General features: G+C 27.5%; 2 protein-coding genes across 5 annotated transcripts in view; both read left to right on the forward strand.

Moving 5' to 3' along the window:
- Nucleotides 1-2,078, forward strand: part of LOC111026358 (digestive cysteine proteinase 1) — a 5,258-nt gene extending 3,180 nt beyond the window's left edge. Inside the window, exons 7-11 of the mRNA XM_022304412.1 lie at nucleotides 66-286; nucleotides 356-456; nucleotides 965-1,093; nucleotides 1,439-1,634; nucleotides 1,696-2,078. Coding sequence (XP_022160104.1) covers nucleotides 66-286; nucleotides 356-456; nucleotides 965-1,093; nucleotides 1,439-1,634; nucleotides 1,696-1,880 — 832 coding nt within the window. The 3' untranslated portion in view covers nucleotides 1,881-2,078. The remainder of the gene's footprint in view (nucleotides 1-65; nucleotides 287-355; nucleotides 457-964; nucleotides 1,094-1,438; nucleotides 1,635-1,695) is intronic.
- Nucleotides 2,079-6,690: 4,612 nt separating this feature from the next.
- LOC111026381 (group XV phospholipase A2-like) lies at nucleotides 6,691-11,281 on the forward strand. 4 transcript variants are annotated; one of them, XM_022304459.1, is made up of 8 exons: nucleotides 6,691-7,003; nucleotides 7,499-7,783; nucleotides 9,660-9,802; nucleotides 9,866-10,097; nucleotides 10,159-10,386; nucleotides 10,472-10,643; nucleotides 10,703-10,822; nucleotides 10,889-11,281. In XM_022304459.1, exons 2-8 carry the CDS (start codon nucleotides 7,702-7,704, stop codon nucleotides 11,109-11,111), a joined length of 1,200 nt encoding a protein of 399 aa, XP_022160151.1. In that variant the 5' UTR covers nucleotides 6,691-7,003; nucleotides 7,499-7,701; the 3' UTR covers nucleotides 11,112-11,281. The 4 variants fall into 4 exon arrangements, with proteins under 4 accessions (XP_022160151.1, XP_022160152.1, XP_022160153.1 ...); XM_022304460.1 differs by having other exon boundaries at nucleotides 6,691-6,829; XM_022304461.1 differs by lacking the exon at nucleotides 6,691-7,003 and adding an exon at nucleotides 7,258-7,398.
- Nucleotides 11,282-12,325: the final 1,044 nt, after the last annotated feature.

Here is a 12,325-nt window from a genome sequence, read left to right on the forward strand (position 1 = left end):
TTATCCATCAAAAATTGAGGTAAAGTTACTGAATTTTAAGTTAATAATTTATGTATTTTCATTAGATATATTCGTTCAAAAAATCGAGCTAATGTTGGTTATACACTCGCTGTCAATCATTTGGCTGACTATTCCAGCACAGAACTTAAATCAATGTGTGGTTATAGAAAATTAAGTGAAGAAGAGGATAATGGTGGAGAACCTTTTCCGTACAATAAGACTGATTTTCAAAATTTACCATCAGAAATTGATTGGAGGATTGCTGGTGCTGTAACACCTGTTAAAGGTATAGTTTTCATTAATAATATATTTTAGGCTAATGTTTATAATTTATTTATATAATTGTAACCATTAGATCAATCAATTTGTGGTTCTTGTTGGAGTTTTGGTACTACTGGTACAATCGAAGGAGCATATTTCATGAAACATGGTGAACGTAAAAGTTTTTCTGAACAGGTATACCATTATTTAAAGTACTGTTTTTTATTGTTAAATAAAATATTAACTATTAAGTACTGAGATTGATAAATAATTAGTGTATAAAAAAAAACATGATTCTATTTTTTCTGCATTTAAACATTTTAATTAAATTTGGTGTCTAATTTAAAATAAATGCATGAATAAAATGATTAAGGCAAGATATAAAAGAAATCCAAAAACCATAAAAGTATAATAGCTTATAATTTTAAACGATTCAAATTATTAGTATTGTTTTAGTTGTATATTCTATGAGGATATCTAATAGTAATATTTTGGATTTTTCAATATTTGGTGATTATGTGTTAAAAAAAAACTCATTTACAAATAATGCTAATTTTAAATTTCATTTTTAATGTTTACTTGTAGAGTTAAGATTGTATTTTCATTAGTGGAATTTTTTTATTTACAAATTTCCATAATAATTAATTCAAATTGTAAATTTTCTGTTATATATATAGTTTATTTTTATGTTTTATTTTTATAGGCTTTGGTAGACTGCAGTTGGGGTTTTGGCAATAATGGGTGTGATGGCGGAGAAGATTTCCGTGCTTATTCTTGGATTGAAAAGCATGGCTTACCAACTGAAGAAGAGTACGGTCCATACCTTTCTCAGGTATAGAATATTTAAATTTTAATTATTCATTACATTATGTGTAAAAATGTTCGGATTATTATGAGTTACACAAGAAAAAAAGTTAGTTAATTTTGATGTTATTATCTCTTGATTTTTTTTTTGTATATGCACTGAAGAAAATATTCATTTTTTTTTATTACTCATATCTGTAACAAAATACAATTAAAATAAATATGTAATTAATATGTATTTAACAGTGAATAATAATATAAAAATATTTATTCAAAAACCACAAATTATTTAAATGTCGTAAATATTTTATAAACAATATTCATATTTTATTTATCATCATAATATTTATTTATATTGTTTTTATACTTCTAGGATGGTTTCTGTCATATAGCTAACATATCAAATAGTGATCTTACAAAAATTACTAGTTTTGTGAATGTAACAACTTATGATGAAGAAGCATTAAAAATTGCTTTAGTCAATGAAGGTCCTATTTCTATTGCCATTTATGCTTCACTAAAAACATTTGCCTTCTACTCAAATGGTGTTTACTACGATAAAGATTGCCGTAAGTATTTCTTACTAGACTGAAATATGTATATTATACTGTACATACTTTTTATTTGTAGGTAATAGTCCATTAGAGTTGAATCATGCTGTGTTGTTGGTGGGTTATGGTACATTAGATGGCCATCCATACTGGCTGGTGAAAAACTCATGGTCAACTCACTGGGGTAATGCTGGTTACATACTTATATCTCGTAAGGATAACAATTGCGGTGTTCTCACTAGTCCAACATATGTTATTTTGTAGATTTATGTTTAAGATTTCAACATTCTATATTGTCATTTTTATTGACTCAATAATAATTTAAAATTTTAAGTCTGAGGGTAAAATATATTGATTTTACTTTTACAACTTTTTTGGTACTAATTAATTTTTTATAATGAAAAGAAATTAAAATATTGTACTTTTTGATCTATTTCTAAATAAACGACTGTTAGTTTTATATACCATGTATTTTAATAAGAATCATTTTAACAAAATCATTTTTCAACCTACTAATTATACCTATTATCTAGTGATTAAAAAGATGTACACAAATGTATTACATTAATTCACTGTTATAGCTGTAAATAGAATTCTTATTATTATTGTGAAAAAATAATATACATTATTACGGCTAACTGGTGAGTTAAATATAATTATTTTTTGACAATTAACATGTTAAACATCGATATCAATGTGTCATTGACATGAACAAACAGGCACCCATGGTTGTTGTCACCGCATTGTTGACATACAGTAACCTATTTTGTAGCAGAACAAATTTTAAATCTGTATCAGTCATTTTTTGCTGATTTATAAAAATCTTTTTTAAAGATAGTTACATGCAATATCTGCAATTGTCAACAAATACTAAAATCATGTACAGTAAATTTGATTTTTTGAAGTATATAGTTATATAGATAATTTTAATATTAATAAAATATTAAAGTATTAATAATGATTTATAAAAAAAAACTTAAGGTTATAAGTCAAAAGTATATTGACACATATTTATATAAGCACCTATCCCAAGACTGAAACAACAAATACCCTTTTTAAGATTACCACAGTAATACAAACCTAGATTGCATTATCTTTTTCTAAGTTCTAAAAACAGGGGCAATCATTTGCACTAACCACACGTCCACACAGTACTATGATGATTGAACAATTTGTTTAATTCTCTTTATATTTTGGTAGCTTTGTCAGTAATCGAAAACAAATGTTATTTATACAGTGAAATGTAAAATAGGTACTTATTTAGTTTTTGTTAACTTTATTCTAGTTATTATCAAAACTAATCAAATTTTAGTTTTGTAATTCTTAATTTAGTTTATTTCTTCAATTAAATATAACTACAATGACTTTATTTTAATTAGTTTAATTTTAATTAAAACAACACTTTTTAACCATTGATATCACTACATGTTGCTAGAACTATTATCATCATTCAATTATTTAATAAGTGCTTATTATTTTACTAATAAGTAATTTTCTTGTTCTTTGTTCATCTACTCTGTGTACTTTTATTTCTTGAATTCAGTACAAAAAGGGTTAATTTTTTATTTGAAATGAACAAACAAGTGATCTTACAAATATAATCTATCAAGTGTAAAAAGGTTTACCTTGAACATATAAAACAATAATGTTTTATGTATAAATAATAAATAAAAATGTTTCAATACTCAATCATATAAATAACTTACCTAATCTGTTTTCACTGCCCCAAGATATTCGATTAAGTTATATATTATAAAATTAATTAACAATGATATATAGCCATATAGCCTATAGGCTTTAATAAACATATTATAAGTAAGGTAAAAAGGACGAAAATTCCCAGCCCGATAAATGGTATTTTTTTAAAAATGCTTAACCAAAACATCCAAGTTAATATTTAATTATGATTTATGATGTAATGTTTCTTTAATACTGCTGATAGCAGTTATTTTCCCTTCATTACAGTGGTATAAATAGAACTTAGGCAAAATAAATAGCTGACCTTATTCATTCCAAAATAGTACTAATATTGTAATTATTTAAAAGAAACACAATTTATAATTATAAATATTTTCCATTATGTTAGTATTCCCAATAGTTTTCACAAGCGAACGACTTTATACTCAAAATTAATTTTTGACAAAATAAATTTTGTTTATTTGATATTCCAAAAAATAACCGAAGATAACCTACATTATTTTTTTGCCAAATGTTCACATAAGCCTTTTCTATTAAAAATGTACACATCATTTTCAACATTTTTTTTTTGTTTCTGAGCTATTTATAAAGATTTGATATTTAAAATTTTCACAAAGCTTTAAAATATAAAACAAGGTTTCTCCCAAGTTACATGAAACTACTTATTAATTAACAGGTACTTAGATTATATATATAACAGTAGTATATAATATGTCTATATTTTATTTTTTATATATTATACCTAGTGTTGTATTTGCTGCTCGTTTCCAATATAGGTACACTATTAAAATATTAAGTATATAACGCTTTATTACTGTTTTGTCCATCAATGACAGCACTATGCTACTATACGTCCATACCAATCACCTACAATATTGTATCAACTCCTATCACTAATATAATAGAAACTATACTGCTTGACATCAGTGGGGTATCCAGGATTTTTCAATGGAGGGGGGGGGGGGCTATTTACAAAGTAAATCATAATTTAATATCTGTTACCTTATACTAGGTCGTTATTTTTATATCCCGTAACCAAAATATCATCTACAAATAATTGATAATAAGCAAAATGTTTCATTAAAACCGTTTTAAGAAATGTCATGGTCTATACTTTGGCTTTTAATGTATTATATATCATAACACTGTTAATGAGGGGAGGACTGAAGGCCTTTAAGCCCTAAGGTCCCTTCTCCTGGGTACTTCACTGCTTGACGTACATTTTGGTATGTTATGGGCTGGTTTGACGTACTCTTAAGGTTTAAAATTACATGTTTTAAGGAGTAATAATTAGGCAATTTATATGACATATAGGTGTATATTTAGGCTTAGTGTATTTGTATGAGTAGTAAAATGAAGTACCTATGAAATTAGTGTGTATCTGTTATCGCTTTTAACTCTCTCATGTCCAAGCATTTGTCAATGGATTGCGGCAAATCAAATAACATATTTGTTGTATGATATATATTATAATTACAGGGCCGTGAAAAGAGAATCCCGAACCCGGGGGGTAATATCTTGGGGCTTTGCTATTTTTGACCACCTATTATTAATTTTGTTTAATTTCCGGGCCCTATTAAAAATGCAGGGCCCAGGGGGAATCCAACCTTCCCCTATCACATCAGGCCTGCATAATCGCATGATTACTGTTTACACTTTACTCCACAGTCTATAATATAGACATCTGTAGATTAGATGACCAATTAATTTAATTTACTTTTTAGACAGAGGTCTTAAATTTCAAAATTTAATAAAATGAGTGGAAACTAGAATTTTCTTATACTCACTACTTACATATTATTTAGGTTAGATTTAGTAATTCACTAATATTTCAATTTCCTAATAATCAAAATGTATTATTCAACTATGGAAAGTGATTAGTGAACTTATATTTCCAGGCACCCGGAAATTGGGCTACAATGAAGCATTTTTTCAAAAAAGTATTTTGTTAATAGGGCCACAAAAATTTTACATTTAAAACAGGCAAATCAGATGATTGCGCAACTATTTTTAACGGTTTTTTTATTATTGGATCCAGTAGGCAGAAGAATTTTAAGCAGAAGCTTGTATTAAAATTAGGAGTAGAAGCGAAGGAACATTAAACTCCAAGAAACAAATTTTAATTCGAGAGTATTATAATATTTATGAAATAAATGAAATACGAAGAAGGGAACAAAAATAGATTTGAATTGTGAAATCTATATATGGGTAGCATTATTATTTAGAAAATAATTTTATTTTTAAGTAATTGAAAAAAAATTATAATTATTTGTACTTATTCTCACCTATTTAAGTATTTATTAAAAAAAAAAAATGTTGAAAATATGTAGGTATACTGCAATTAATAAATGATATACTCAAATATTTTTGTGTTATACATTTGTCTCCCAATCTCCAGGAAATAAAATTTAAAAAAATATTTTTGATATAAAGCAGGTAGATAAAATTTATTGGAACGATTATGGATATTTTCAACAATAATATTAATTGAAAAAGTGAACATTAGTTAATGGTTTAAAATTTGGATTTATGTCAAATTTTTTTAAAAATAAATATGACATTACAATTTATGATTTATGTGATATTATATTACATATATTTTGAATACAATTTTATTTGGTGATATGCATCACTTTATGAACTATACGTAAGTAAAGCTATTCATACAAAAAGGTTCATTCACCTGATTTGGTACTCAATTTGTGCTCGATCTTTTTTGTACCTATTTAAAATCTGATATGCCCAAAACCAATGCAAATGTAACTAAATTATTTCACAGAATTTTAAGGTTGCTTAAAATTGAAAATTGATTGTAGACTTCCTAAGCTTAGACATTTTGCTAAAGAATTCATTCATACATTAAAAATTAAAATCGGACACTCAAGACACTGCTTAATGGTGTTAAACTCAAGGAAAATAAACTGCGGTCTGTGATGATCTCCTTAATTATTTAAGCAATTAGGTAGACTTATTTTTTTTAAATTACATTTATATAAGTAATATAAGGAGAACCACATTTCTGGCCTATTTCCTATTTCCACAATACTACAATATAAGTATAATGTATTCTATAATTTATTATACATAGTAGTTAATAATACTTGACACTGAATTAATGACAAATATAGTTCTAGCGAATATTCCAATCGTAGGTATAAACTATAAAGGTAGTAATAAGTAATGCTATGTAGCAAGGCGAATGAAATCGTACCTTTCCCACCATCAGCACTAGCCAATAAGATAGTGAATAGGTAACTGATAAATGTTTGAACTTTGTTTACCTAGGTTAGGCCGAAATGCCGACGTCGAAAAAAATAATAATGTGGCGTGATGATCGCCTAACCTTCCCCCCTCCTTCACGCCAGCCGACCGAGTAGCCTTTGTGTCTTTGTGTGTCGTGACAGATGGCATTCAAGTCCTTGTATTGCTATTTGCTTTTGTAAACCGCCGCCATGCATGGATAACAATCGCTCGTAGCGTTCAATAAATAGATAAAATAAGGAATCTTGTACATTGTAAGATTTATCATTCATATAAATACGTAATATTTTATTTATTTATGGTTAAATATCAACAATTATCCAACGATTACGACGATAAAGAGTCAAGAGACACGGGCCCTCACTTTCTTTTACATGCATGATGCATTAATGTCAATTGTCGAAATGTAATATTGATTTAAATAACAGGTAGGTGCAAATATTTGTTTTAACATTTTTTTTTATAATTCATACTTTTTAGATCGATAAAATGGGTAATAATTTTTGTAAGAATATAATTATTCCGAACAAAATGTTTAACTATCGGTAGAATATTATATAGTTTTAATAGCGGAACGATTAATCAACCAGTGATAACCGTGATCGGTATTTTACGTCTCGATAACCTAATATCGTATTAATAAATATATTTACAATTCATACAATCGAGTGTTTCGATTATAAATTATAATAATATTATGTATATAAAGTCTCACTCGACCCCGAGTTATTGTTTTTACGATATTAAAATAGGTACCTATTAATATCACACGGTTCTAATTTTTGGCCTTGTCTCTCGTCGTGTAAAACAAATAACAATATAGGTATGGTGGGCAGTGACTTAGGATTAATCGGATCTATGGATCTGTGCCGCATGCGCGAGAGATAAGAAAATAATATTTTGTTTATCGTACTTGTTGATAGTGAGCTACAACAACAATTGCTACAGTCAGCATCACCATCAGTAGCAGCGATCGGTTGAAATCCTCGATCTCAGTCGTCGTTCGTGTCGCATATGACCAGGGGCTGCCATGCTTGTACGCGACCGCTGAAGTCGTGAACGGCGGGTCAAGGCGCGTCCGAACGATTCCGCCGGGCACCGACCACCTCAGACGCTAACTACAACAATGCATACCATCAGTGGATTGGCCATCGTTGTGTGGCTGTTGGCTGCAACGTCCGCATCCGCCAGATATCCGGTCGTCTTAGGTAAGTCTTGGCCTGTGTGCCGTCGTTGACAGAGCCGATGGCTCTATGTTTTCATCTGTTCTATGGTTGTGCAAACTGCTTTGCCTGCGGTAACCACATACTCTCTAATTGAATGTTTTGTGTTCTTACCGGGCTATGCCATTAATTTTTTTTCTTAATATTTTGTAATTAATGAAGTATTTTTTTTCAAAACATCTTATGAAAAAACTATTTTATGGCTTTTCAAATGTTATCATTGAAGTAGGTAGGTATAGTAGTATATTATGATTTATCATTATGATTTGAAGGTCATTTTCTTTACTAACTAAAACCTCTTAGCTATTGATTATTAAATTATACTCTTGATCTAATCACATTATTTTATCCACTTAAAAAAAACAATGATAGTTAAATTTATTATGCAATTGATCGGTAAATAAGCTAACCAATGGATTTGTATGTTATTAAAAATATAATAGACAATATTTATTGTTGGATACATCATAATTTGAAACATTATTAACCAAATATAATAAAGTTAAAATATTTACAACGATAAAATAATTAATTATATGGTATTAGCTTTAAAAATAATTTGAATTTGATTAGGCAAATCATTATTTAGGATCACATGTAATATCAAGGTTAAGTACTTTATTCATATCATCTTTCACATAAATAATTTTATATGATTAATGTATTTAACACTAATTCCTTATTAGGTACTTATATGATATGATAAATTCATTTTTGATTGTGTTGCTTAAATATAAGGTATACCACAATTTATTCAAAAGATTTTTGTTTAAAATAATATTCTAATGTTATCCATACATTTTTGCCAGTTAGTTGAATCATTTTAAATATTACATAACTAAAATCATAGTATAACGAATAAGACTTGTGCTCAACACATTCCGCTTTTTGTTCTAGTTTGTGCATGTGCATTGTCTTGTGTTTCAAGCATAGTGCATTATACAAGATGAAATGTTAACTTGTGACTTAAGCTTGAGTTTATTGTTGGTTACACATATAAATTATATATTGCCCCTTAAAAAAATATGAGCATACTTCTTATTCCTTATACTGCGATTAAAATCAAATATAATTATATATAAACTATTTCTCTCAATTTATTTATATTATTCTATTATATAAGAAGTCAGTGATCCCATAAATTTAAAATACCTAAGACCTATTTGATAAAAATAATATTTCAACACATGAATAATGCTTTTCTCATATTTTTTAGAATCAATCAATTTAGAATGCTAATGATAACAATAAATGTTGATCAGAAAGAAGTTAAAACTATTTTAATATTTACTCATGCCTACATAATAATTTAGAAATACACTTTATTGATCAACATAATATGTATAAATATCTAAATTTTTTAAAAGATAATAATTTGTTAAATTAAATATTTTAAATCGACTAATGTTACTTCTGGAATATTATTGAATATCTACTTAAACATAATAATTTACAACATTTTCTTAATTGTTATAAAATGTATTCTTTAGAATTTAAAATAGTCTATTTATATAAGAGTACATGTTATCACATTACTGTGTGTGTCTTTTTTTTGATTCTCACTCCAAAGTTTACGTATAATAATAACTTCTAACAAAATAAATAGAAATTATACTCTCTTAAGGTCATATTTTTGAATGGTGTATCAATATATATTTTAAATATTTATTGAACCACCCTAACCAATGATCAAATATCATTCAGCTTTGCTTACAAAATAATAAACAAATTATTTCAAAAGCATATTTATGCTAATAAACGCTAGCCACATCACTCAACAACCCTAAGAAAATAACATTTGGTATAGGAATGCAATCAAGTTAATTAAAAAAAAAAAATTGTATTATTGTGTTATTTTTAGTTCCTGGTGATGGTGGTAGCCGCATAGATGCTAAATTGAACAAACCCAGTGTTGTTCATTATTTATGTGATAAAAAAACAAGTGATTATTCCAACATTTGGTTGAATCTTGAATTGTTAGTGCCATATGTAATAGACTGTTTGGTAAGTAAAGTAATGTATTTAGTTTTATTAAGTTAATAACTCATACATTTTTTTTATAATTAGATAGATAATATGAGACTGATGTATGACAATGTTACCCGTACTACTCACAGTCCTCCAGGTGTAGATATAAGAGTGCCTGGATGGGGAAATTCTTCTGCTGTTGAATACATAGATCCTAGTTTATCCACATTTGGAGCTTACTTTAAGAGTGTTGGTGATACATTGGTGGGCACTGGTCTTGAGCGAGATGTTTCTATTCGGGGAGCGCCTTATGATTTTAGAAAAGCTCCTAGTAAGAATTAAAAATGAAACAATTTTTTCTATCATATAAATATAAATTTCATTATTTATAGATGAAAATACAGAGTTTTTTGTGAAACTTAAGATACTAACTGAAGAAACATACCAACAAAATAATAATACACCAATTGTGTTTATTGTACACAGCATGGGAGGATGTATGACATTGAAATTTTTGCGGGCTCAAACGCAGGAGTGGAAAGATAAATATGTTAGAGCAATGGTTTCATTAGCTGGTGCTTGGGGTGGAGCAGTTAAAGCATTGAAAGTTTTCGCTGTAGGTATGCTGAAAAAATAATTAGAAAACAGGAAAATAGTTTATTAACATTTCATGTCTATAATTAATATGTACTTATTTATTTACAGGTGATGACCTAGGAGTGTATGTACTTAGTGGAAATGTTTTAAAAGCTGAACAAATTACATCTCCCAGCTTAGCATGGCTTTTACCGTCTCCGTATTTTTGGAAGGCGGATGAAGTATTAGTAGAAACTGATAAAAAAAACTATACAGTGACAGACTATAAATCATTTTTTGAGTGAGTAATGTCATGCAGCATGATAAATAATTTTTTTTCAATATTTGTTATCATTACAGAGGCATAGACTACATGACTGGCTATGATATGTACTTAGACGTTAAACAGTACATGGATTTTGGGCCACCTGGTGTAGAAGTCCATTGTTTACATGGTGATACAATTCCAACAGTTGAAAGGTTTGTCTGAATTTTTATTGTGAATCCTTATGTATTTTTAAACATACGTATTTTGTCATATTTTAGAATGATATTTGGACCAGGAAAATTTCCGCTTAAGTATCCTAAGTTACAATATGGTAATGGCGATGGAACAGTTAATTCCAGAAGCCTTGAAGGTTGCAGTTATTGGTCAACCATGCAAAAGCAAAAAGTTTTCCATCAAGTATTTCCAAATGCTGACCACATGACAATCCTGAGAGATGAACGAGTAATGGATTACATTTCACAACTCATGGAAAAACTATAGTTGTCTAATTATTTAAACTTAAGTTATTATTAAAATTTAATAATAGGTAATGTGTTCATTTAAATAGATAAATATTAAGGAAATCTGTAATAATATCCAATTTTATAACAAATTTTATTTTATCAAGTATAAATTGGATACATAACTTTTCTTATACTATTTACTGTAAATTTTATTTTATTGTTTACCAAATACCTTAAAATCCTTTAAAACAAACAGTATCTTTGTTGTCCAGTGAAGCCATATTTCAAGTGTATTGAATTTATTAAAATCCTAAAATCACTCAATAATTATACACTGTCAATCGCCATTTGTTTTTATGGCTACTATTGTCACCACCTTTGAATAATTTAAGAAGATAATGTTTTCAAAATTTTGTAAATTACAATAAAATAATATATTACAAAGTTTATTAGTTAATATTGTGGATTTAGACATAATAGACTGGTTTAAAAATATTAACATAGCCTTTTTTTTATATCATTATGAACTATCATATAGATTCATTTAATTTTAACAGATATTGTCGTAAAAATAAAAAAATATTACTATTACAGTCCCATTATTTTTAAACATGGGGCATATTTTAAATAATATGATATATTGAGATAGGTATAGCTCTTTATACTACATTGTTATAGAAGTGGAGAGAGGGTGGTTATGAGGGTTAAGACTCAGCAGCCAACTTTGCGATACACTTTTATTTTCCTATTCATTCAAACATTTTGAGAACACCGCTGGATAAAAGTTAACAATTATGTTAATCTCAACAATCATACAGTTTTTATTTCATGTATGAAATGTTTATTTTACTGACATTTAAACTTCATAAGTTTCAAAGTTTAATTAAGATCTATTATTTAAGATAAAGGTTCTATTAGGGGTTTTATATCAAAAATTCAAAAATATGTTTCTAAATAAAAGAACCTTATAAGTACATAATTCTGTATTCTATATCAGTGGTCTTCAACCTTTTTGGACTTGCGACCCACATTTCTAGGCCTACATTTTTCGCGACCCACGGAAGCTTTATAAAAAATCGTAAATTGCTTAATGCTTTGCAATAGTACTATTAAAACTAATATATAACTGATACATAATACATAACATACACTACTATTTTTAAACTGTATTTTCATTTATTAAATTTCTAAATGTAATTATTAAAAAATTATTTTTTTACCTTTTATAATTTTAAAAATTTTATTTTTATT

Source organism: Myzus persicae, unplaced genomic scaffold (genome assembly GCF_001856785.1).
Source record: "Myzus persicae strain clone G006 unplaced genomic scaffold, MPER_G0061.0, whole genome shotgun sequence".
Lineage (NCBI taxonomy): Eukaryota > Metazoa > Arthropoda > Insecta > Hemiptera > Aphididae > Myzus > Myzus persicae.

Excerpts from the sequence above, each read along its gene's own strand:
- LOC111026381 (XM_022304459.1), top strand. The coding sequence starts at position 7,702 with ATGCATACCATCAGTGGATTGGCCATCGTTGTGTGGCTGTTGGCTGCA. Across the intron at positions 9,803-9,865 it reads CATATGTAATAGACTGTTTG|ATAGATAATATGAGACTGAT; the intron begins GTAAGTAAAGTA and ends TTTTATAATTAG. Across the intron at positions 10,644-10,702 it reads GACTATAAATCATTTTTTGA|AGGCATAGACTACATGACTG; the intron begins GTGAGTAATGTC and ends TTATCATTACAG.